Genomic DNA, 25,536 nt, shown 5'->3' with positions numbered 1-25,536 from the left:
GCCCAGGTCCATCTGACTCCCATGTCTGAGCAGCCTCGCAGTAGTCAGAGCATCTCATCGGTTCCATAAACCCCACTGCCTACCATGCCTCCCAGTACGCTGCTCAGGAAACACCCCCAAATTACCCTGCTGGGGTCAGCACCGATGTGTACCCCTGGGTCACAGTCACTGACTTGGAAGAGAGTCGCTTAGCCAGGGCATTGGCTTTGCCTGTTTACTCACTTCCTGGGCCCTAGAACCCAGGTGGAGAAAGGCCCTAGTGTTCCACCTCCACTGGCCAAGACACACCTGCCCACAGCCCTGCCACCTGTCCCACCCCTACGTGGCTGCGGCAAAGCACTGAACCTCCTGTGCTCCCGCTTCCCATCTTTAAGGTGGGGGCCAGTGGAAGCACCTGCCTTGTGGGGCTGGTGTATTAAATGAGTCGGCATCTGTTATGCACTTAGCACAGAGCTCAGCTCCTAGTAACGCTCAATAGGTGGACGCTGATTAGCCACGGAACGCGGTCTTTATGTTGTCTCTCCTGCCATGGAGAATGGGCAGCTCAGCTTGGGGTGGCAGCTCTGCTGAGTGGATGGTCAGGGCCCCAGGCACCAGGCAGCATCCCCGGGTACCAAACCAGACTCCCTGCTCTCAACGCCTGGTGACACATGGGGCCGTCAAACAAGTCTTTGGAGGCTTGTCTCACCTCAGGAGGATGTCTCACCTCCCTCGTGTCCTATCCAGCCCCACATTCCAGCGCTGACATGAGACCCAGCACCGAGGACGCCCCAGTGAGTGAGTGTGGGGTGCTTCTGGGACGCCCAGCCCAGCAGCCTCAGCATCCACTGCAGCCCAACCCCTCTGGCTGTTGGCTTAGATTCCACCTTCTTTCTCCCACGACAGATTCAACAAACATTTCCCAAGTGCCCACTGAGAAGCACAGGACTGAATTAAGAGCACTCTCCTCCCACTGCGAGAGGGACAGCGAGTTCCGGGTCTTTCCCCAGGCAGGACCTCTGTCCCACCCCCCAGCCTTGGGTCCTCAATCCCCCAACCCAACAGGGCTAGAAGATTTGAGCACCGCTGCCTCGTGCCCTGGAAGTGGGGATGGGAGGGGGTGCTCATCCCAGGCTCTTGGAGTGGAAGGCATCTTTGCTCTGCCCACCAGTGAAGGGGCCTCAGCCGAGTTGCCCCTGCCCATGGTACCCAGGGCAGGAGGGGGGAAAGCAAGTAGTCCCCACCACGACACTGAAAACAGTGGTTGTCTCCAGAGGGAGAGCCTTGTGGCCGGGGACAGGGTGGGAGGGAGACTGGTCACTCTGTTTCCTTCTGTACCATTTTCTAAATTGTAGTAAAATTCGCATAATACGAAATTTGTCATTTTAACCATTTTTAAGTGTACAGTTCAGTGGCATTAAGTACTTTTACACTGTTATGTAAACCCCACCCATCTCCAGAACTCTTCATCTTGCGAAACTGAAACTGTCCCCATTAAGCAGTGACTTCCCATTCCCCCTCCCCGCCGGCCCCTGGCAACCACCATTCTATATACTTTCTGTCTCCAGGAATCTGACTACTCTAGGTTCCTCATATAACTGAAATCACACAGTACTTGTCTTTTTGTGACTGGCTTATTGCACTTAGCATAATGTCCCCAAGGTTCATCCATGGTGTAGCATGCATCCAAATTTCTTCTGTATCGTTTAAATTTCGAATCAGGTAATGTATCTCCTAGTCAAAAAAACCAAAGCCATTAAGACAAAAATACCCATTCGCTTTCCCCTTATTTTAAATTGCCTGAGTATTTTACGATTACACAAGAAACAGAAAAAAAAAATCAGGTAAGCCAAACAAAAAAAGAATTTAAAAACCCACCCAATCCTCCATCCCTGAGAGAATCGCCATTAACACTGGCTGCACATCCTTCCCAAGCCTTTCTTATGAGATTTTTTGTTCTCGTATGAGATCTTTTAATAGTGAAAATGGGATCAGACCATGTGCGATTTTCAAGTGTGCTTTTCCCACTTAACGACACATAGCAAGCATCCTTCCCAGCAGGTGATACAGCGGGTGGCCATGGCACCACTGATCTAATGGGTCCTGCACTGTCATTCCCAAGTCCTGGCAATCTAATCAACACTGTAAGAGGATCTCACTACATACATATCTGCATATTTGTCTAGTTACCTCCAGGGAGTGGGTTGCTGTCTCAAGGGTATGGACATGGAAAAGGCTTCTGTGCCCCTCAAAAGCTCTGGTTGTGACAAAGCTGTACTCTCATGGGGCTCAGCAGCCGCCCAGGGAGCCAAGGAAAAGCAGGGTCCCAGGGTCCTGACCCCAGCTCAGCAGCAACATTGTTTTGTGCCTCAGTTTCCCCATTAGTCTAAAGGCTCCCTCTCCCATGGGTGGAGGAAGACCCCACCATAAATATACTGTCCTTCCTCGCCCTCATTGGGTGGCATTCTGCCTTCCCCAAGGAGCAGGGGCTGGGCGATCAGGCTTATAAGAGAAATGGGCCCCATCACCTCTCTTCCAAAAGGGTAGACATTCCCACCTGGTGTGTGATGAGCCCTGGAGCAAGTGGCCACGTGCTAGGGTGGGGCAAGATAAAACAGCACCCCCTAGGGCACCTCCAGCCCCGGCCTAACAAGCTGCATCACACCTCCAGGCCTTTGCCTGTGCTGTATACTCTGCCTGGAAGGCTCCCTCTACATGCCACTTTGTCATTTCTTTCTCTGAAGCTTTTTCTGAAGCTTAGGCCAACTTCAGGCCTCAGTTTGTATACCCCCTCCTCCAGGAAGCCTTCCCTGGCTCCTCAGTCAGGGTCAAACGCCCCTCTTCTGTACTCCAAAGGCACTGGTCACTTGCTACTGAGGTTATCTGTTCACCTGTTCGTTTCCTCTACTTAACTCAGCCCTTGTAAGATGAGACCCATCTCTGGCTCCCAGTTGCAACTCCAGAGTGCAGTATAGATCCTGGTACACAGTAGAAACCAAATAAATGATCGCTGGATAAAGGGCCCATGGAATGTCCCCTCCAGGGCCTTCCTTAGGAGACCCTATCTGGAGTCAGTGTAGCACCAACTCACTGTGTGGCCTTGGACATGACCTCCCCGCCCTCCCCGTCAGCCTCAGTTTCCCAGACGACCTCCACAGTCCCTGCCAGCCCTTCTACTCTCCTCCAACAATCCCCTTCCCTCACCTTGACGCCTGCGCCTACCTCTCATGGAGCCCCCGATGGGCAGGTTAGTGCTCACAGCTCTCCATCCCCAGGACTTAGCCTCTCTGCCCAGGCCTGGCCGAGCCCCCAGGGACCCTCCACCCAGCCCCCATCCCTGGTGTCAGCAGCTCTCAGCCTCTGGGACTCCATCTCTTGTTCAAATCCAGAAGCCAGGAGGGGGTCTGGACACCTGGCCAAGAAGCTGGAGGCCCAGGGGGTCTGTGCCCAGGAGGCTGGGGGAGCCCCACCCAAGGATATGTTTATAGCTTTGAGGAAAAACAGCAACTCCCAAGGCTATTTTGGAAACCTAATGTGCACTTTGGATCTCTCTGTTGTTTATTTCAAGTGACCCTGCCGTCCTGCAGGTAAATGCACGGCACTGCGGGTCTGCAGCTCAACGCCATCTCCCCTTCACAGCCATGTCACTCTGAGCTAAGCACGCCTGGACCAATGAGGGGTCGGCAACCAAGCAGACCCCACCAGGCAAGGGTTGGCACACACCTCATCCTGGGTTTAAACCAAGGCCCTGCAGCCTTGAGCAGGTCACCTCTCTGTGCCTCAGTCTCCTCATCTGTGAAATGGGGGAGAATGACCCCCCCCTCTTGGATTAAATGAGGCTTGGCAAGCACATCAGGCTCCAGGCGTAATGGGGAAAAAAAAAAATCACAGAACATGGGCCCACAGGACCTCACAAGGGGATGCTCAGAAGCCCAGGCCATTTGTAAATGAGAAGCCCGAAGCTCAGAGGGGTGAAGTGACGTGCCCAAGGTCACACAGCCAGGCAGCGGCAGAGCAGGGACTGGAACCCAGAGCCTGTGTGTTTCCTGCCATGCCGCTGCTGAGGGAAGGAGGACCGTCCTGAGCAATCACCAGGAAGGAAGGAGGGAAGAGTGACAAGGACCCCAGGAACCAATTACATGTGCAGCTGGTGCAACAAGGGATGGGTCATGGCAGGCACCACCTGCATGTGGAGCGCCATCAGTGTCATAATTGGCCGGGAAGGCTGCAGCCACAGCCGGGACAGGTAATTAGACTGCAGTCACCCGCACCGAGCGGGATTACACACAGCTCAAGAGGATGGACTCATGACTTAATACCAGCCCCCTGCCACCACCATGCAGCCCTGACATTCAACATGATGTGAACCAGTGGTAAGGGCACTTCACACACACACACACACACACACACACACACACACACACACACACACACACAGCGTTCCTCCCATCCATCCACAGGGCTGGGGTACGCCTCTAGAGGAGAGAGAGGTCAAAAATAGCAGACTCCCAGAGAACCTTCTGCGACAGTAACACCCCTGGCAGAGCACCTTATTGGAGCCTCTAGTTTCCTCACCCCCATTCTGCCAATGGGGAAACTGAGGCTCACAGAGGTAAGGCGACTTGTCCAGGTCCCCAATCATAATAGTCAACAATATGAAAAGTGAGGATGTGGTAGGCACTATCAGCTCATTTAAGCCTCACAACAGCCTTATGAGGGAGGTGCTATTATTATGCCCATTTTACAGATGAGGAAACTGAGGCCCAGGGAAGTGAAGCAACGTGTGCAAGGTCACAGAGCTCAGAAGTGGTGGAGCCAGGACCTAAAGCCAGGCAGTCTGGCTCCAGAGCCCAAACTCATAACCACCAGCCTCGCCTGCCTCTGCTCTCCATATGCAGCAGCAGATGCTGCAGTAGAACACGGGTCTCTCTGACCCCAAAGCCTAGGCTCCTTTCTCTGTGCCAGGTGGTGTCATGATAGAGAAGGTCAGGGAACATGTAACTCAGTCTCCATTCTGGGGGTCAGAATGGATCCCAAGGGGCATCACCTCCAAACAGTAAGAGCGAAGCACAGAGGCCCTACCCTGGGCCCCACTAGGCCCCAACAGAGGGGTCGCTGAAGTGAGGTTCTCCTAGGCCTGGCCCAGCCCCAAGGACCCTGAGATGGGCAGGGCATCCTGCAGACACTAAAGATCCCCAAGCTGCCTGGACCCTGCCAGGTGCCCAGCCCAGGGGGAGGAGGGAGATGATCACCAATACCAGCCCCGCCAAGGGACCAGCACAGATTCCCTTCTCAACTCAAACCCAATCGGGGCCTCTCTCCCCCTGAGACTTGGTCCTCCAGTCACACAATCCCTGGCCTGGACTCAGCAAGAGGCCAAAAAGGAGATGGTCCAAGACAGAGGGACGAGAAGGAGAAGCCTGGGGGAAGGGGTGAGGCCACTCACACGGCCCCACTGCTGCCCTTTTATCTCAAAAGCTTTGCAAGTCAGAGAGAGAGACTCAGCCATGGCCATGCCCCAGCTGGTGACCTGGTAAAAGTGACTTTACCTCTCTGAGTCTCAGTTTCCTCATCTGTAAAATGGGGTAACAACAGTACCTACCTCACTGGGCTGTGAAGATTATACAAGATCATGAGTACCAAGCATCTCATGTTACTTTGCTCACCTTAGTGAGCAGATCCCACTTCCAGCTGCTGGGGCTAGGGGGTTGCTCCAGGGTCCAGGGTCCTGGGCTTGGCTGAGATGTGCCATTTTGCCCCTCAGAGGCTTCGTTCTCTGGGTCCCTCTCCCCCACACTGGGACTGGGGCGCTGTCTGGTAGACTTGGATACCAAGTACCCAGCACATGCAGGCCCCCAACTGGTATTTATGCACTGGATGAATGGATGAGCTTGGGGGCTGAAGCCCCGGGGAGGAGCAGCAAGCAGGGCCTGGGTGCAAGTCCCGCTCTGCCTGCGTTCCAGCCCGTCCCGGGACCCATCTGCACAAGGAAGCTCTGACCATCCCTGGGAGCTCAGGCTCTCCCTCCACCAGCCACCCCCCGGGCAGCCTGCCAGTGGTGGGCCCTTTCCCAACCTGCCTGGCCTCCTAGGGACAGTAAGGCTGGTCCACGCCCACCCCAGCAGGCCCACAAAGGAAGCAGGCAGCTTCCTCCTGGTGACTTTGCCTTGGAACAGATGAAACTTGGTGTGACGTCTGCCAAGCCAGATGGCCTGGTTGGCCTGAGGGCCCAGGACACCAGCTGGGAGTCCTGGCCCAGCAGACAGAGCTGCTTAACCCCTTCCTGCCCCAGCACGGGAGCTAGCGTCCCCCTGGCAACTTAATTACTGTCGTAACACTCAGGCCTCCTGCCCTCCACCCTTGGAGGTGAGAGGCCTCCCGGGGGCCAAAAGGGAGTCAGCGAGGCAGTGGGGTGAGAGGGAACCACGGAGCAGGTGGGAGTGGAGGAGGTGCCACTGCCCGGCTCTGAGGGGAGGCCTGGCCCGCCAGGAATCTGCCAACCCAGAGAGTGAGCGGGGCGGGTACTGGTTCCTGGCTGCGGAGCACAATGAAGCCAGCTGCCTCGCTTCCAGGACACCCATCTGGGGCAGGCGCTGCCAGGTCTGAAGGCCACCAGCTACCTTCATCAGGCTGGAAAACCCACTCCCCGACCCAAACCCCAGAAACAGCACTGCCCTGTGAAGGCTGTCTGAATGGCCGCAGACACACTGCTCAACCTCTCTGGGCCTCAGTTTCCCCATCAGGAAAGGTGGGGCCAGGGTGATCCCTGGGCTCCAGGGCCACTTCCAGCTCAGAGGGCTCCATGACTCCAGGAGAAGGAATGTACCTCGTCCCCCTGCCCCCAGCCCGGCTCCCCCAGGAACTTGTGGAATCCTAGAGGGACCAGCCAGATCCTTTCTACACAAAAAGCATGTCCCAATGAGAGCATGCATATGAGTCAAGAGGAACTTCAGGCTGGAAGAAGGTAAGCTTCTGAGATTCCGTGGGGGACTGATGCTGCCTGGAGAACTCAGGAAGGGTCTTCACCAGGCAGTGCCCATCCATTCCCCTACTCAATGGGAGGCTAAGCAAGGGGAAATGCAGTGTATGGGATTATGGCTAGAGACCAGGAAGCATTTCCCAATGGAAAAGCCTACAAGGATGTTAGAAGGCCCTGGAATATCCTTCCCAGGCAGTAAAACCTTTAAGGGGGATTTGCAGAGGTCCTACCCTCAAGGCGAGGGAGGAACAGATGACCTCTGGAGACCCTCTGGGGACAGCAAGCTGGAGTCCACAAGCAAAGCAGGGCCTCCGAGTCTCTGCACTCGGGTGCCCAGCCAACCTGACATTCCAAGTGGACAATGGTGTCATCTCAGGGTACAGCACAGCCAGGCCCAGCTCCAGCCTGGGGCCTGTACGCTGGCCCAACCAGGATCTCTGGCTGTCTCTCAGGAGAGAGGCCGCAGAGGACTCCAGAAAAGCCCAAGAACACATCAAAATAGCCAAGGAAGGAAGGGCCAGGTGAGAGGGCCGCCAGCCAGGAGTGGAGCCGTCTGTCAGCACAGCAGAGATGCAAGAACATGGGGCTGGGATCCACAGACCTGGCCCTGAGTCCTAGGTTTTCCACCAACTTGCTGTGTAATCTTTAGCAAGTCACTACCCCTCTGAAAAGTGTGTGCTGGGGGAGAAATCAAACATCTCTAGGACTCGTGCAGCTCTGATTTCACAGTCATTCGGCGAGCTCCCTAGGGAAAGGAGTCTGCCTCTCCAGTCCACGCAGCACCATCCCCAGGGCCCAAGCATAGGGCCAAGCACAAGCACCCTAAAAATGATGGATGGGGGCTTCCCTGGTGGCGCAGTGGTTGAGAGTCTGCCTGCTAATGCAGGGGACACGGGTTCGAGCCCAGGTCTGGGAGGATCCCACATGCCGAGGAGCAACTGGGCCCGTGAGCCACAACTACTGAGCCTGCGCGTCTGGAGCCTGTGCTCCGCAACGAGAAGAGGCCGCGACAGTGAGAGGCCCGCGCACCGCGATGAAGAGTGGCCCCCGCTTGCCACAACTAGAGAAAGCCCTCGCGCAGAAACGAAGACCCAACACAGCAAAAATAAATTAATTAATAAAAACTCCTACTCCCAACATCTTCAACAACAACAACAAAATGATGGATGGATGGGTGGATGGATGGATGGATGAATGATCAAGCGGAGTAATTCCTGAAAAAGAAGAGCAGGAGGTCCTAGGTGTCCCCTGGGATGATTCGTTACACTTGCCCTCAAGGGCTCCCTGGAATCACCTTCCCGTGACTACAGACCTTCCACCGTCCAACCCCCTTCTCTAACTTGTGCTCACACCCACACACACATTCTTAAATATGCAACACATGCTCCAAGCACCGTGACTCAACTCTGAATCCTGAGAAGAGAAGCTATGGATCCCAAAAGCCATGAGACCTATCTGCTCCAGCCTTCCCCTGGGGCGCCTCAACCTCCTGAAGCACCCTCCCAAAGCTGGGTTTGAAATGAGACTGGACAGTGATGGAACCCCAGTGACGATCTTTTAAGACCCAAGTTCACATGCCAGCTCTGCCACTTTCTGGCCATGACAAGTAACAAGTCATTTCACCTGCCCAGACTGTTTCCTCTTCTGTACAGTGGGCATTAACCACAGCTACCCTTCAAGAGTCTTGCGAGGTTCAAGAGTCTTGTGCAGTTCAAAACATCCGTGAAGTTTTGAACAGCATCAGGCACATGGGATGTGCTCGGGGAACGGTGAGAGGAGTATAATGGGGTTATGAGATCCTGGCTTCCTTCCTGGAGGAGCTGAGGGTGAGTGAAGCCTCCCAGAGTTTCCCTGCAATCCCTTCTACCTTGTTTCCCACCTTGAGAGGGTGATATGCCTGGACTTAAACCCAGCAGAAGCTACAAAGCAGCCTTTGTCTCAGAGGCGAAACCCTAAACCAGCTGCCTTGACATCAACTCTGGAAAAACAATGCCAGCACAGCCTTCAACGTCACCTCTCTGCCAAGGTCTGGGAGCGGGTGCTTCACCCATAAGGCCTCACAGAGATAGTCAGTGGGCTGGACCAGAACCTGGGAGACATATTCCCATGGCCTTCAGGAAGAAAAGCTGCCCCGGTGATCCCCGAGGTGTAAGATAGGACTTGAACTCCTGTATCTCAGCCCAAGGGCCAGGGCCAGGAACATGCAGCCCACTCCTCAACCTGAAAGACTGAGCCTGGGAGTGTGGCCGGAATTATTCTGGAAGAGTCCATCAGATTCAGGTTCAAACCCCAGCTCAGCCCCTGCCTCACAGTGAGACCTCAGGCCAGGGATGGGTCCCAAGGCTGCCTCCGTATCCGCACAAGGATGCTGGGACTTAGGGGGCCCCTCACCAGGGAGGCAGGGACACAGACAGACTCCCCATTGAAGACCACTCTCCAGCAAGGCCACTGGAAGCCACAGGCTCCAGGGGACACACTGTGCTGGCCACAGCCTCGAATGTTAGGTCTTGCCCTACCAGTGACCCTGCGCTGACAGTCTGCTGGGGAGGGCAGGGGATGTGACCTCCTCCTTGCCAGCCAAGCAGGCAGCTCTGCTGGGGAAAGGAAGTGCTCTGAACACAAAGGCCACGCTGCAGCCGGAACGGGGAGGGAAGAGGCGGTTCTCACTGTGTGGGGCCTTGGGGGCTGGTGAGGGCCAGGCTGGGACAGAAGGGACAGGGCAATAACAGCTCAGTGGCCAGCATCCCACTTAGCCCTCGGCGCACACCATCGCACGGAACCCTCTTTACAATCCGTGAGCTAAGGCTCTCATCCCCATTTTACAGACATTTTACCGATGTCATCCCCATTTTACACCCATCCCCGGGGTGGTGATGGGAACCCAGGCGATCTCACTCCAGGATCAGAGCTCCCACCCAAGTGAAGGCTCCAATCGCAGGCTGACAATGCAACCGAGGAAGAGCGAACAAATCATTACTTTTTAATTCCCCATGGATGTATTAAGCCTTAAGGCCCAGAAAGGAACAACCTACACGCTGGGGCTTCCCTGAACTCAGCATCAGATTAACCGTGGCTCTGTCAGTAGCCTGGTGAGCTCTGACCCCAGTTTTCCCAACTTGAATCAAGTCCTGATGTTTTAAACATCAATACTTTCTTTAAAGGCAAGTGTCAAACCAGTTGCAATGTAATATTAAGACTTTCCATATAAAACTGTGTACGGATCCAAACATACTATTTGTTAGGGCCCAGCCCCAGGCTGGGGACTCAAGAAACATGGTCTTTGTAAAGACTGGGGGATCGGCCTTTGTGGTTCACCCAACTCCTGACTGTGGGCAAAGTTCTCAGACCTCCAACTCCAGGGCTCACCCCAGAGAAAAGGGGATGGAATGGCCCTCAGTGGGCCAGGCTCATCAACAACCCCGTGGGTCTCGTCATCCCATTCTATACAAGAGGAAACCAAGGCACAGAGAAACGCACAGCTGAGCACACGGCTGGCAGACAGGGACGGTAGGTCAGTCAGCCAGTCAGGCAACACCCCAAGACGCCAACGCCAGGCCGAGCTCAGGACATTGCCTCCTGTTACCAGGAGACAAACCCAAGGTGACCTCAGATGTCTCTTTTGCAGGCCAAGAGAGCCTCATCTGCAGCACTGAGGACCCGGATGTCTGGCCAAGGGGCAGGGCTCGGTCCGTGTGGGCTCCACTTTGACAGGCTCCGAGGCCTCTTCACTCTACGTTCTCTGGCCTCTGGAAGTTTTCCAAAGCCCTCCTTAAAGGACCAGCAGCCTCCAGAAGGATCCCTTAGGCCAAGGGTTTCAAAGGAGCCCTGTTTAGGGGACCTGGGTTCTAGCCCCTACTGTGCTGTGTGACCTCAAGGGAGCTGCTCTCCTTCTCTGGGCCTCAGTTTTCTCATCTGTAAAATGGTCATGGGTATGTGGGTGGGGGTAGAGAGAAAAAGATAAAACACTGAGGGACAAACTCTCAGAAGGTCTTCTTCAAAAGACACCAGGCACAGTTAGTCATGTGGGATGACAGGGGAACGACGTCTCCTAGAAGCAGGAGGATGGATTAAATGACCTCAGAGAGAGCCTCAAACCCTCTGGGCCCACCAGCGGGTATGAGGAAGGCACAGGTGTGAGGGAGAAGGGGCAGGTGGGGCAGTCAGGCGGGAGAGGTGAGGTGAGCAGCCCAGCCTCCCCAGCTCACTCCCCGACCGGTGTCTAATCACAGGCCCAGACCTTGATGGGGCGGGGGAGGCTGAGGCCCCCATGACGGCATTGACCTCTAACCTGGCAGCTATCCCGCTCACCAGGCAACCTCCCCTGTCTCCCAACCTGATGTCAAGACCCCAGGCCCATAGTACAAGGGGTCTGCGTTGGACAGAGGTGGGGTCCTGACCCCGGGGCCTCCAAGTCCACAGGGGGTAGAAAGAGGCTCTCAGCCCCATACTCACAGACACACGCGCACACCCATGGGCTCACGCACGGGTTCACAAAGCCCCAGCAGCAAACAAAGAGCCCCCCACCAAGGCCTGGCATTGGGCGGGGGTGGGGGACAGAGACCCCTCACAGCCCTCCCCTGCCACCAGCCATAGGGAACAGAGACCAAAACAAGAAAGGAGGGAAAGAGGGAAAGGAGAGAGGAGGAGAGGCAGCAAAACAGAGCAAAGAGAGCCAAGAAGGCCATGAGGAGGGAGGGAGGCCAGGAACGGGGAGAAGAAAGAGCAGGCAGGCCAGGTTCTGGCTGTGTCCTGACTCCAGCCCGGGCCTGGGTGGTGCACCAGCACGGCGATCTCAGCTACAGGTCTTTGCACAAGCTGTTCTCTCTACGGGCAGCACCCTTCCCCCTTCTCTTCCACTCTTACTGGACCTTCAAAACACAACTCAGCTGACGTCTCCTCCAGGAAGCCTTCCTTGACTGGCCCTAAGCTGGCTCAGCTGTCTTCCAGAATCCCTGGATTTCAGGCACTACAGGGTCCCACCGGGGTCCCGCCTAGTGCTCCAAGGCTCTCTCTGACTCTGCAACAAGCTTTCCCCACATCTATCCCAGTCTCAGTCTCCACCCACACCCTGCCCCCCGGATGGCCCTCTGCCCATTAACCACAGCAGGCGGGGACAAAACGGGGGTGCCAGTGGGCCCCGGGAAGATGTAGCGACTCTGCCCAGAGAGAGGCCTGTCTGCTGGGGAATTTCACAAGGTCCACTTAGACCCAGCTCTTCCCCTCCCCCTAGACGGCAAACAGGTGGCAGCGAGCCAAGAAACTCCTTAAATAACCCAAGTAATAAAAATGCCAATTAAGAGGGTGGAAGGCAGTGTCTCCACTGTGGGGGTGTCTCTCCGTCGCGCAGCAGATGAGCAGGGGGCTGTGTGCACCTGCACATCCTGCAGTCGGAGCACGCAGGCCAGAGAGCGCTGAGCAAGCATCTCAGAGCCGCCCTGGAGACAGCCCCGACCCAGCGCAGCCCAGGCCAGGGCCCCAGTGCCACCGGAGTGCCCCCTTGCTCCTCTCCCCAGGACCCCCAGTCTCACTGAAGGAATCATCATGGCACATATATACACTACTATGTATAAAATAGATAACTAAGGAGAACCTGCTGTATAGCACGGGGAACTCTACTCAAGGCTCTGTGGTGACCTAAATGGGAAGGAAATCCAAAAAAGAGGGGATATATGTATACGTATAGCTGATTCACTTTGCTGTACAGCAAAAACTAACACAACATTGTAAAGCAACTATACTCCAATAAAAATTAACTTAAAAAATCATCACAGCAGCTGCTAGTGTCTGAGGGCCGTCACCTCAGTCCCTTTCTCATGTCACCCATGCAATAAGCCTATCCATCCCCATTTTGCAGATAAGGAAGCAAGGACTCGCTCAAGGGCACGGAGCTGATAAGCAGTAGAAACACTCTTGGACTCCTCTCTTCCCAGCTTCCAAGTTCCACACAAACGCTCAGCTCCGAGCTGTTTAGTTCCAAAGGTTTTTGTCCTTTGACTTGGGATCTAGGGGAGATGTGATATAAAGGCAAGGGGAGGACAGGACCTTTCATGGAACTTCAAGTAGCCCCAGGTTGCATGGGAAGTTGGAGAAGAAACAGCAGTGTGGGTGTGGCCCAGGGCTTCCGATCACTTAGTCACCACGGGCACAGCACTCAACAGTTTATAAGATGCTTCCACAGGCATCACTTCGTTTAATCTTCCAAACGGCCTCATGAGGCCAGATTTATAACCCCCATTACACAGAAGGGAAAACTGAGGCTCAGAGCAGGAAAGCTGCTTGCAATGCACATGCCCCTTCCCGGGTACCACACAGGATAAGAGGTTGGATCTGGAGCCTGACTTCCTGGGTTCGAATCTTGGCTCGCCACTTCCTGTCTTGGCCCGGCTTCCCTCAATGTCTCTATGGCTCAGTTTCAGCATCTCTAAAATGGGCTGATGATAGTATCCAACTCATAGAGTTGTTATGAGGTCATATAAATTAAATATTCGTAAACTGCTTTGAATGCAGCCGGCAAAAGGTACATGGTATATAAATATTTTTTAAATTAATTACTATTTATTGTGCCTCGAGTATGCATAGGCACTATTTGGGCGGGTACTTGTCACATGACATTGTCCCATTTGTCTGTGTCCCCAGACACCGAGCTCCTGAGGGCAGGAGCTGTGTCTGCTTCACCCTGGTGCCCAGCATGGGGCCTGGCACACGGTGGGTGCCCAGCCACTGTCCAGAGAACAGAACCTTGGTTTCTCAGACACCCACACCCAGCAAGCTCATCATCCCCAACAAGAGGCACAGAATGACTGTAACAAGTTCCCTATACCCTGGCAAAGTTCACAGCACCAACCAAAAGCAGAAGTCAGACCTGAGCCCAGGGTGGAGGCCAGCTTCCCTCCGGCCACCAGAATGTCCACTGCTCTCTCCTGCTCGTCATCAGGCAGTGATGATGAGCACTGCCCCGGGAGTGCTCAGGCGCTGGGCGTGACAAATGGAGCACTGAAACTTAGAGTCTGAGACCCACATCCAGTCCTGGCTTTGCTATGTGACTTGGGGCAAGTTAATTTTCCTCTCTGAGCCTCGGTTTCCATCGTGCAGGGTTGTCACAAGGTTTAAATCAGATCACATGGAAAGTGCCTGACAGGTAACGATTCGTGTTCCTAGCTCGCCATCCTTTCCCCCACCCTCACCCCCAGGTCTCCCAGCCTAGATTTGCCAAGCCAGGAACTCCCCCTCCCCAGAGCTCAATCCTCAGAGATCAGGGGTGCTGGCCCGCCCTCTATGGCAGCCCAGGAGGCTCATCTGCCTGCGTTGCCAGTGATTCATTGGCTTCACCAGAAATAATTACTCTAAAGTCACAGCAGGAAGTCTTCCCTGCATGGTGGCCACCTCCTGTTCCGCCACCCGCCCCGGCAATATTGTGACAGGCGCCGGGAAGACCCACACCTCAGCCTGCCTCTCGCCTGCTTCCCCCATCCTGTGCCAGCTTCACCAGCCTCCAGGCCGCATGAGACAAAGCCAGCGTGCGTCTCCGCCAGGCAGAGCACTGAACTTGGGGTCTGGAGACCCAGGCTGGACTCGCTGGGAGATCTGGGGCAGAGTTCTTCACCCTTCGGAAACTCTCATCTGTAAAATGAACAGAATCAATCCTACCTCTGGGAATTGCTCTAATAATTAAATCCCACTTATTTAAAGAATTCATCACAGAGCTTAGCACGTAGTAGGTACTCAATTAATGGTGGCTATGAACTCACTATGATTTATTTTATTATTTTTTTAATTTACTTTATTTTATTTTATTATTTATTTTTGGCTGTGTTGGGTCTTTCTTTGTTGCTGTGCACGGGCTCTCCCTAGTTACGGTGCGCAGGCTTGTTATCATGGTGGCTTCTCTTGTTGCGGAGCACGGGCTCTAGGCTCGCAGGGCTTCAGTAGTTGTGGCAAGCAGGCTCAGCAGTTGTGGCTCACAGGCTCTAGAGCACAGGCTCAGTAGTTGTGGCGCACGGGCTTAGTTGCTCTGCGGCATGTGGGATCTTCCTGGACCAGGGATTGAACCCGTGTCCCCTGCACGGGCAGGTGGATTATCAACCACTGCACCACCAGGGAAGCCCCTCAACTGATTCTTATAACAACCCTGGGAAGCAGAACGCATAAGAAAACTTATCCCCATTTTATAGAGCAACACATCAAGGTGCAAGAGATTAAATGGCATGCACAGAATCCAGATCACTCCAATAAAGTTACAGAGACAAGAGTGTTCCTAGGGCACTGGGCGAGCCCATCTTCCCAGTGTCCCCACTCCCAGGTGGGCAACAGGAAGCTTATCTCACACCCCAGGCAAGCCAGGACCGCGACCTGGACTCCACAGGGCTCTAACTGCCCCCTGCTACACCCCAGGGGGCTCAGTCAGGCCACAGGCCCTCAAGGGAACCTAAGGCATTTGCCAGATTTAGTATTGGGTGACAACTACTCTTGTACCAAGAACTAGAGCAAGAAACTACATCCTGCCCAGGAAGCCAAGCATGGGTGCCCACTGGGGTTGGGAGGGCACTGCCCTGGCAGGCAGGCGGCAGCATCAGAAATCTTCACCAGCCTCCCACCTGGCCTGGAATCTTCTAAGCACCTCTTCTAAGCACCAGTCCTGCCAAGAGGCTTCACAACCCCCAGATGCTGCCAGCAAGGTCATGGACTACCCTCTCCCCAGGTCCAAGCCCCGTTCTTGACTTCTGCCCACCTCACAAAGCCAGCACTGCTCACCCCTTCTGCCCTGTGAAATCTGGCTGTGTAACTCCTGGAACTTCACCACCTACAATGTACTGTAGCTCTGTGAGCCCATTTACTGCTCTCACAATGTTGGGACACAGATCTCAGCATCCCCCTTTTCCACATGAGGAAACTGAGGCTCAGAGAGGCAAAGCGGTAGCCCAAGCTCGTTCAGCTTTTTTTTTTTTTTTTTTTTTTTTTTGCGGTACGCGGGCCTCTCACCGTTGTGGCCTCTCCCGTTGCGGAGCACAGGCTCCGGACGCTCAGGCTCAGCGGCCATGGCTCACGGGCCCAGTCGCTCTGCGGCATGTGGGATCTTCCCAGACCGGGGCACGAAGCCGTGTCCCCTGCATCGGCAGGTGGACTCTCAACCACTGCGCCACCAGGGAAGCCCTCGTTCAGCTTTTAACTCCTGCACTGGCAGCCCAGCATGTGGCACCAGGAGACAGGTATTCATTCGAACTTGTTGAACTGATGTGTCAGGACTGGAGCGCGGGTCTCCTGACTCCAGGTCCAGACCCTGCCCTCCACAAGCTGTGAGTCTGCCGGATGTAGAGTCCATGCGTGTCAGTTATTGTGTCAACCCAGCCTCACTGGGGCCTACCAGCACGCAGCAGCCGGGCACAGAGCGCCCCTCACTGCACAAATACTTGCTCAGCATGGACTCTGCCCAGGCCCTGGATGGGTTGTCTGTGTACAAGGCGAAGAAGACAGACTCGGAGCCGGCCCCCACAGAGCTTACAGTCAGTGGAGGGGGCAGATACATCCCAGGCAATTACAATTCAGGGTGTACGGTCCTGTGATGGGGAGGCAGTGGGTGCTCAGGGATGCCCGATGCAAGAAAGTCAGGGGAGAGCAACATATCCTGACCCTGAGGGAACAAACAGGGCTACCTCCTTCCCTGTCGTGGGCCTCCTGCCATCTATGACCTGGGAAATAAACGGAGCACCAAGCCGGTTGCATCTCATCAATGTGATCGAAAGCCAGGACTCCACATGCAAAGTCCGCAGCCTCTGGTATCACTGACACATGGCATGGTTCAAATCAATTCCCTTGGAAGTCCATGCATCTCTTAGCAGCAAAGGATGTGTGCAAGTTCTGGGTCTACCCTTCTATGTCTTTCAAATACCGACACGTGTGGGGATGCAGCCACGGGCTTGGAGAGAGAGCCTGAGAGCGCGCTCCTGCGTGTGTGCGTGCGCGCGTGTGTCTCTGTGTGTGTGTGTCTGTCTGTAAGCTGGTGGGGCCCAGGGGCCTGTATCCGGTGGCCAAGGCAAAAGCCCCGCCTCAAATTCCTGGGAGAAGGAATCTTCAGTGTCAGCTGTATCCTTGCTTCCTGCTTCCTGTTTCCTTTTCTTTTCTGGGACCTCATTCCCCTCCTTCTAGCTTGAGGCTCTGAAAAGCCCTCCCAAATTTGTTCCCGAAGAGCCTGCCAGCCTAACCCAAGCGACTTGGAATACTGAGGAGCTAAATGAAGGCGGGGCGGGGTTGGGGGCAGGGGGCGTGTTTCTTTTAAAGGAGGTTGGGAGAAAGGGCAGAGGGGGGGCCAGAGATTCCCGGAGGCACAAATCAACCACTAAGAGTAGGAAGAACAGCCTCCTTAGATGCTGGACAAAGAAGTAGCCCTTTCTCCCTCTGCCGCCAGCACCATCTCTGGCACCTTCCGCAGGACAGAGAGAGACAACGGGTCCTGAAATGGATGTGTCAGGCAGTCCAGCGCTGTGCTGAGAAATCCTTGTAAATGAAGGGAACAGATATTGCAGGGGCGGGTTGGGGCGGGGTGGGGGTAGGGCTCTGGGATGGGGGACGTCCCGGGAGCTTCATGTGCCTTAACACATGAGCTTATTTACTCCTTTCCGATCCCTAGGGGAGTTATTCTCCCTCTTTTAGAGAAAGCAGTGTCTCAGGCAGCTCAGAGAGGCCAAGCAATTGCCCATAGTCACACAGAGAGTGGCAGAACCGGGGTTCAATCCCTTTTTCCACGATCCCAGGCTGCCTCCCAGGAAAATCAGAAATAAAGAATCCATATCAGCAGCTTCGAAAACAATGGAAGTGGCAGGGAACGAAGCCCTCTGACCAGCTTCCCGGGGCAGTCTTGTGGCTTTGGGGCACTTAGGGGCCAGCACCCACCTGCTCAAGGGCCTCCCAGCGCATGACGGGAAAAGGCAAGGGACGCTCCAGCTGGCTCAACCACCAGCCCTTTTTGGAGCCCTCCACTCAGGCCAACAGCCCAGCCGCTTCCGGCTCACGATCAGAAATAGCTGTGACAAAATCCCGCCTATCCCTGAAAGTGGCTTTTTAAAAAATGCTTAAAGGCAGACACATAAAAAAGGTGGAGAGAATTCTGCCAAGCCCCAGTGGAAGGCAAATGATGCGGGCATCACCTCAGGGCAGGGAAGAAAGCTCTCAATGGCAGACGGAAGTTCTGCCTGGCTCGGCTTTGTGGGTCAGCTCCCTCTGGGCCTCAGTTTCCCCAACTCTAAAATGAAAGTATTCAGCTGAATCGGCGATTTCTTTCTTTCTTTTCTTCTAAACTGTAAAACCCTGGTTTCCAATCGAATCTCCCTTAGAATGTTAATCTGAGAAACACGAAAGTGGAGCTGCTGTGTTTGATGTTGGCCAAATCCTAGGTGGTCAGCCCCCCTGACTGTCCCCAGAATCACCCCCAAGACACCCTCTTCTAGACTCCAGGGCTCCAAAGAGTCCACTTGAAAACCACTAGGCTAAATGATCACTGTGGTCATCCTGGCTCTCAAACAAAGCTCCAGGGAAAACAAACCAAGACTTTCAGGCTGACTGGAGTCAGGGGCACAGACACTCAGCAACTTGCAAGGGGAGGCAACAAAACCAGCTGGTTCCAAACCACACGGGGCCTGAGGCAGGAAAGGGGGAGGCCCAGAACAGAGAAAGGCCACACTGTCATCTCAGGAGGCAGAAAGAGCAGCCCTGAACTGGGCCCCTCCACTCACAGACCGAAATGTAGAGCGAGCTGGCAGGGATCACCTAAAGGAACCCTGTTGTGTATAGGTGGGGGGACCTAAGGCTCAGAGAGGGCGGAAATTGGCCTGAGGTCACACAGCGCCTAATGGTAGAGCCAGACCTGGAGTCTGGGTCTCTAGGATGCCCATTTAGAAAACTCTCTGCCTGTCTAAAGTTTATGTAGTTTCAGTAGGAATCTCCCAGGGAAAGGCCCCCCCAGCTTGCACACTCAGAACAGGATATTTTGGTGGCGCTGCATGGTGACAGGGTACAGATGTCTGTTTTGGTTTTCAAATCAACGCTTGACAACCTTGTCGGCTACAGTTTCAGTGACCACATTTCCCTCATGGTAAAGAGCTCAGAGCTGACTGGACCAAAAGGAAACCAAAGCAGGAGAGGTCGGGGCCAGGGCCCAGTCACCCCAGGCCAGGGGCTCTGGTTTGGGTTGGTGCTTCCAGGATGATGTGACGCAGCACACAGGTGACTTCTTAACTTTACATTTTATTGACTATGTGAGTGGATACACAAAACGTGGTCCACCCATACAGTGGAATATTATTCAGCAGTATAAAGGAATGTCCTGCTGATATAAGCTATAGCATGGATGGACCACACAAGCGTCATCTAAGTGAAAGAAGCCAGACACAAAAAACTACATACTGTATGATTCCATTTATATGAAGTGCCCAGGAAAGGCAAATCTACAGAAAGAGAAAGCATATCAGTGGTGCCTGGTCTGGGGTGGGAACAGGGATTCACTGCAAAAGGGCAGAAAGGATCTTTTTGAGATGATGTAAGTGTTCTAAAACTGGATTGTGCTGATAGTTGCACAACTCGTGGACTAGCTAAAAATCATTGAATTGCACACATAAAATGGGAGAATTTTATGATATGTAAATTATACCCCATAAGGCTATATGAAATATTTTACATAAGTAATAATATGGATGGCGGTACATGAATATGGCCACAGTTCATGGAGGTGGAACCCCAAAAGTCCCCAGCTTGGAGAACACTGAGCTACACAACCCAGGTTGCCCTTTGGAGACGCAGAACGAACATCCCCAAGGCTGCGAGTTCCTCCAGGCGGACCAGAGGAAACCCTGGAACCTTTCCTTTCCAGGCACAGGCTCCTTCTGTTGGCCACTGCTTGGGACTCCATGCTAGGCATCCTGGAAGGATCTGAAGCCTTCAGTGGCCAAGAGCCCAGGTAAGCACCTTGGTCTCATTCTCTTATGAAAAGGAGATCAGAAGCGTGCAGGTAGTTCAAACTCAGATTTACATATTGTCAAGGCTGGGAAGACCCTTTGAGATCATCTAACCCAGTGGTTCTTAAGCTTTTCAAAAAGCTGATCATACGCCTGCCCTCTTCCCGAAATAAAATTCTTATGATAAACCCAAATACAGAAACAAGTAAAACCAGAATGTTACTTGTATAAATTTATATTGTAGACTCAATGATATAACAGTTACCTATTCTAAATTCAATGCATGAGGTTGATGAGGCTATTTTGATCCATTAACATTTAGAACTGGGATTATGGATGACAGGTCCACCTTCGCTTTAATTCTATCTCTGGTTTTGGCTACAGAGTATCAAGAAAATCCTGACTCTCATAGATTAGTAGCTACAAATGGGACCAGCTTTAAGCAGTTTGCTTTGTAATCTCAGAGTACTCATCCGACAAAGAGAAGGCAGGGGAAGGCTCTAACTTGAGGCCAAGTACTAACAAATCAATGTTAAGTAGACTTCCGTGAGTTAACAGTAAGAACTTAAAAGTGACTGAGCACACTTTTATGACCATTTTAACATTTTTAAAATATTAACTTTTATTTAATATTCGAGGAACTGCCTAAGGCATCTCTGAGGCAGCCAGGGGTTCAAGGACAGTTCTAGACCACCTCCTCTCACTTTTACAGATAGGGAAACTGAGGCTCAAAGAAGGGAGTGAACTTGCTTTGAAAAAATCCAACTTGAGCCCTGAATCAACTTCAGAAAAGATGCGTCTCCCCAGTTCACAAAAAAAAAAAAAAAAAAAAATGGGGAAAGAGAAGGTACACACACACCCCAGAAGGGCGGGAAGAGAGACACCCACACTCCACCTGTCTCAGCAGCACCCATGTCATTCCAGGCCAGTGCCAGAAGCTGACATCACACCCCACACCCTGTGTGCAACTTGAACAGCGCATTGCTCAATGCCGACCCATCTCCCTCTAAGATTGGGCACGGTTTTTTCACCTCCTTAGTAGCCAGGTCCAAAGAGCACACACACGATAAAACAAACACAGCGCAAGCCTGGGGCATGACAACACGATCAACAGTGGCAGACAGAAGGGCCCAGCCCTCCAAGTTTCACCATCGAGAGCAAGTGCCTGTTTCTCTGCCCCACCCCAAGGAAGCTGCCCACTAGGGGCAGAGAGGTGGCCTCCCCATGGCGAGGCACCAGGCCATTCTCAAGTCCTCAGGAGAAACAACCAGCCCAGAAGAGTAGCTTGCTCCCCGCAGGGTCCAAGACCTACCCCCAGGAAGTCAGGCCCTGCATGAGAGACCTGAGACTCCAGGCAAATGCTCCCTGACAGCTTGACAAAGCCGATCATGTTTAATAATGTCAAGTTGATTACTTTATACCTTCCAAAAAGCATCACCAGCCTACTCACCCCTTGTGCAACTGTGGATGGATTTTATTATTCCCATTTCTCTGATAAGTAAACAGGCTTCCGAGTGGTTCAGTGACCACTTGGTTCAGCCAGTGGTTCTCACGGGCAGGTAATGGAGCTGGCACTTGAATCCCACCCAGTGGCCAGCCTGCCAGTAGAGGAAAAGGAAGGAGACCCATGCCCAGCTCTCTGTGCTCATGTCAGCACTAGGACTCGAGGAATGGAGGAAAGATGCTTCTCAGTGCATCCTCCAAGCCCTGAAGTTCAGAGCCACAGCTCCCAATGCAGAGTTGCCCATGCCTGGGACAGCAGAGGGCCCTGCCCGCATCCAGGCCTGAGATGCTACAGACGGACCCCTCTACTCTTATCAGAAGGCCGATTTGACAATACTGTCAGCCAGGTTGCAGGCAGGAAGCAATGTCAGTTTCCCAGCTAGGGAATCTGGGCTGGGCAGGAATGTGCTAGCCAGTTCAGCAGGCAGTCTGCACCACACTCCAGCCAGAGACGGTGGTCTGGGTCCATTCAGTGCCCAGTCTTCCAGCCTAAGCTTATCTCCTTCTGTGGGCCTTCAGGGCTGAGTTTGTTGGGGTCCAAAAAACCATGAGAATTGGGGGTGGGGAGAAGAGAGGTGAAGGGAGCTGTTTCTAAAAGCTCGTGGCCAGTCTGATGTAGGTCTGGTTATCCAGCCCAGCCAGCTGGACCGTACAGAGCTGGAGCAAGACAGCAGACCCTGGCCTCAGTGGACAGATCCAACCATTCTTAAACACATGACTTTTTAATTCAAGGAACAAGAAGCCAGTGGATTAGTTAAGAGTTATTTCTTTTCACCCATTGACAGAGGAGAGCCCACCTCCTACATCCTTGGGAAAATACCTAAGCTGGAAGACAGACTAGCCAGGTAGTAGTTCACATCCTGGCTTCACCACCTATTAGCCAAGCCATCTTAGGCAAGTCACTTGCATCTCTGTGCCTCCGTTCTCTCATCCACAAAATGAGGATAAAAATGCCCCACACTTTGCGTTGCCATGAGGATTAGATGAGATCACGTAAAACACCAATGGTCACTATGTCACTTAGAAAACAATGTGACGGAACGGAGGTGTCCCCCACCATAGTTAGCGCCCGCTCCCATTCTTGGAACTAGATAACTGAGTTTTCCAAGCGTGTGTAGGGCGTTCTGTAAACACAGCTTCCAGCCCACCTGCCAGGACCAGCTGCCGCCCCCGGCCCCTCCCGAACGCACACATTCCTTGGCCGCGGAGACAGGGAAGACCCCCCCGGCCGGGAGTGCGGGGGCAGGAGCGGGGCCCCACTCACCTCCGCTTGTACTCATCGCGCTCGCGCTTCACCTTGGCCAGCACGTTGTAGAGCGCGCGGATCTCGGGCGTGATGGTGTCGATCTGCACGCCCACGCCGTCGGGGTGCACCCACGACACGCCGGGGCCCTGCACGGTCTCCACGCCGCCGCCGCCCGTGCGCCGCACCTGCGTGTAGCTCCAGATGGTCCCGGGCAGGCGGCCGTAGTGCTGCGGCTGCGAGCCGCCGCCGGGGGGCAGGCCGCCCAGGGCCGCGGCGTTGGCGTTGGCTCCGGCCGCCGCGCCGCTGCCGTGCCCGCCGCCGGGCGCGGGTGGCTGCAGCAGTTCGGGCCCGGTCTGCACGGCCTGCTCGCGGGAGAAGGTCTTGTAGCGCAGCCTCCGCTCGCGCTCGCTCTGCTGCTGCTCCAGCTGCTTCTCCAGCAGCCGGTTGCGCCGCTCCAGCTCGTGCACCTTGGCCAGGAAGCAGCGGAAGCGCACGTTGAGCCCCTTCAGTAGGTGGATGTTGGAGCCCAGGTCGTCCCGCAGCGCCGCCGTCACCGGCGATGGCCCTGGCCCGGCCCCGCCGCCGCCACCCGCGCCGGGGCAGGTCCCCCCGGCGCCGCTCGGCGGGCAGCCGAAGGCCAAGGCCATCTCCCCGAATATCAGCGAGTTCACCATGCGCCGGCTGCGCGGCTCAGGGACCCGGGCCCGCGGCTCCAAGTGCGGCTCCAGCTCCGGGCAGGGCTCCCGGCGCGGCCGGGCCAGGGAGGGCGCAGGATCCAGCGCGACCGACCGGGCGATTCCAGATGCGCGCCAGATGCGGCCTCCGCAGAGACGGCGAGCCGGACCGCCCCCGGATGTGGGCGCCGAGGCGAGGGACTGGACTCGGGCCGCGGTGGAGGCCGCGGCGATTTGCGCGAGGTATCGAGGATCGCTGGTCCCGGCGCCGGTGCTGTCAGAGACGCTGTGGAGGCTCCGCGGTATTAGCGCGCAGAGGACTCTCAGCCTGCACTGCCCCTCTGCGGCGGGCCCCGCCCACTGCAGACACAGGCCCAGCTCCCAAGCTCGCCCCGCCCACCCCGCCCTCCTCTGCGGCGCTCCCAAAGCTGGAGGCAGGGTCCCCGAGGCCCGCAGCGCCGGGCCCCGCCCACGGCCCCGTGGCTCCTCCCATTCCCGGGCTCCACCGTTTTCTTGGCTCGGTGGACTTGCTGTCTGCAGCTTTGGCTCCGCCCAGCTCCGGGCTGGACCACTCCCTCCCCTGCGCCGGGTCCAGCCCTCCAACCCGGCTCGGATACTTTGCCCGGGGACACAGACCGCAGAGCTGCACCAGGCACGCGGTTAGGTTAGGTGGAACCGCCGCAGAGCCAGCCCGGCCTCTTAAAGGGACAAGCAGCCTCGGCAGCGCTCGTTTCCCCCTTTAGGAAGTCCCCTCCCCCACGTCCTCTGTCAAGGAGACCCCGCTTCTCTTCCACCCCACCCCAACTCCCCGGCCCCAGATTACCACGGGGTGAGGGAGACCTCAGCCTGGAAGAGCCGGGGGACAAGAGCCTCCGAAGGTGCATCCGCACCCCACCCCCACTCCAGCCTGGGGCGGCCTAGTTCGACCTTCCCAGGATAAGGCAGCGTTTCCAGCGGCAGGTCCCCCACGCGGTGGACCCGGGAGCGCTCCTCTACCGTTTGCCCCCGCCTCTAACTGCGGGCCTCGTCGTCCCGAGATTGGCCTGGGCAATGCCGAGCCCGCTGGTCCTCGGGTCCAAAGATGCGCCGCACGGATGGTGGGGACAGGAGTGGGGAGACTGAGCGAAGACCCTCCCGGAATGTGACACCCGCAAGCTCCGCCTGGGCTGCTACCGTTCCCCCGCCCTGAATGACCACCTCCCCACCACCGCACACTCATATGCCGAGATGCAGCTGACCCCAGAGCGGGTCATCGAACTGCTTGGGGGGCAGCTTGAGGGCAGAACAGGTATAGAGGGCGGAGCCCACCAGAGGACGCATTCATTCATTCATTCATTCACTCATTCACTCAAATCTGTTTTCATATTTACCACCGTAAAGACGAAGTTCTCGTCTCCTGGTGTCTCTTAAACGAGTTTGCAAACATCTATGGTTATTTTTTGAACGCTAATAGTAGTTCCCATTATTGAGTGCTAAGTATATGTCAGGTGCCATAGTTGTTATCCCGATTTTACAGAGGTCGCTGAGACCAGAGGAACAGCGATCCATCCCCAAACGCATGCTCTAACCCGCCTACTGATGCTGCTGGCCTCTTGTCCATTTCCCCGTTGGATCCTCACCACAAACCTCAGAGGGCCATCATCAAAAAATCTAGAAACAATAAATGCTGGAGAGGGTGTGGAGAAAAGGGAACCCTCTTGCAGTGTTGGTGGGAATGTAAATTGATACAGCCACTATGGAGAACAGTATCGAGGTTCCTTAAAAAACTAAAAATAGAATTACCATATGACCCAGCAATCCCACTACTGGGCATATACCCTAAGAAAACCATAATTCAAAAAGAGTCATGTGGGCTTCCCTGGTGGCGCAGTGGTTGAGAGTCCGCCTGCCGATGCAGGGGACACGGGTTCGTGCCCCGGTCTGGGAGGATCCCACATGCCGCGGAGTGGCTGGGTCCGTGAGCCATGGCTGCTGAGCCTGTGTGTCCGGAGCCTGTGCTCCACAATGGGAGAGGCCACAACAGTGAGAGGCCCATGTACCACAAAAAAAAAAAAAAAAAAAAAAAGAGTCATGTACCAAAATGTTCATTGCAGCTCTATTTACAATAGCCAGGACATGGAAGCAACCTAAGTGTCCATCATCGGATGAATGGATAAAGAAGATGTGGCACATATATACAATGGAACATTACTCAGCCATAAAAAGAAAGGA

At 54.8% G+C, this 25,536-nt stretch overlaps 1 protein-coding gene across 2 annotated transcripts in view; it reads right to left on the bottom strand.

The window, feature by feature from the left end:
- IFFO2 (intermediate filament family orphan 2) overlaps window positions 1–23,637 on the bottom strand; it is a 50,137-nt gene extending 26,500 nt beyond the window's left edge. For both annotated transcript variants that reach the window (XM_081226055.1, XM_081226056.1), the window contains exon 1: window positions 22,670–23,637. In XM_081226055.1, coding sequence (XP_081082181.1) covers window positions 22,670–23,325 — 656 coding nt within the window. In that variant the 5' untranslated portion in view covers window positions 23,326–23,637. The remainder of the gene's footprint in view (window positions 1–22,669) is intronic.
- Window positions 23,638–25,536: the final 1,899 nt, after the last annotated feature.

The sequence above is a fragment of the Mesoplodon bidens genome, assembly GCF_964165515.1.
Source record: "Mesoplodon bidens genome assembly, chromosome: 2".
NCBI classification, from domain to species: domain Eukaryota; kingdom Metazoa; phylum Chordata; class Mammalia; order Artiodactyla; family Ziphiidae; genus Mesoplodon; species Mesoplodon bidens.
The sequence above is the reverse complement of the archived record's forward strand: the minus strand, read 5'-3'. Positions and strand labels throughout refer to the sequence as shown.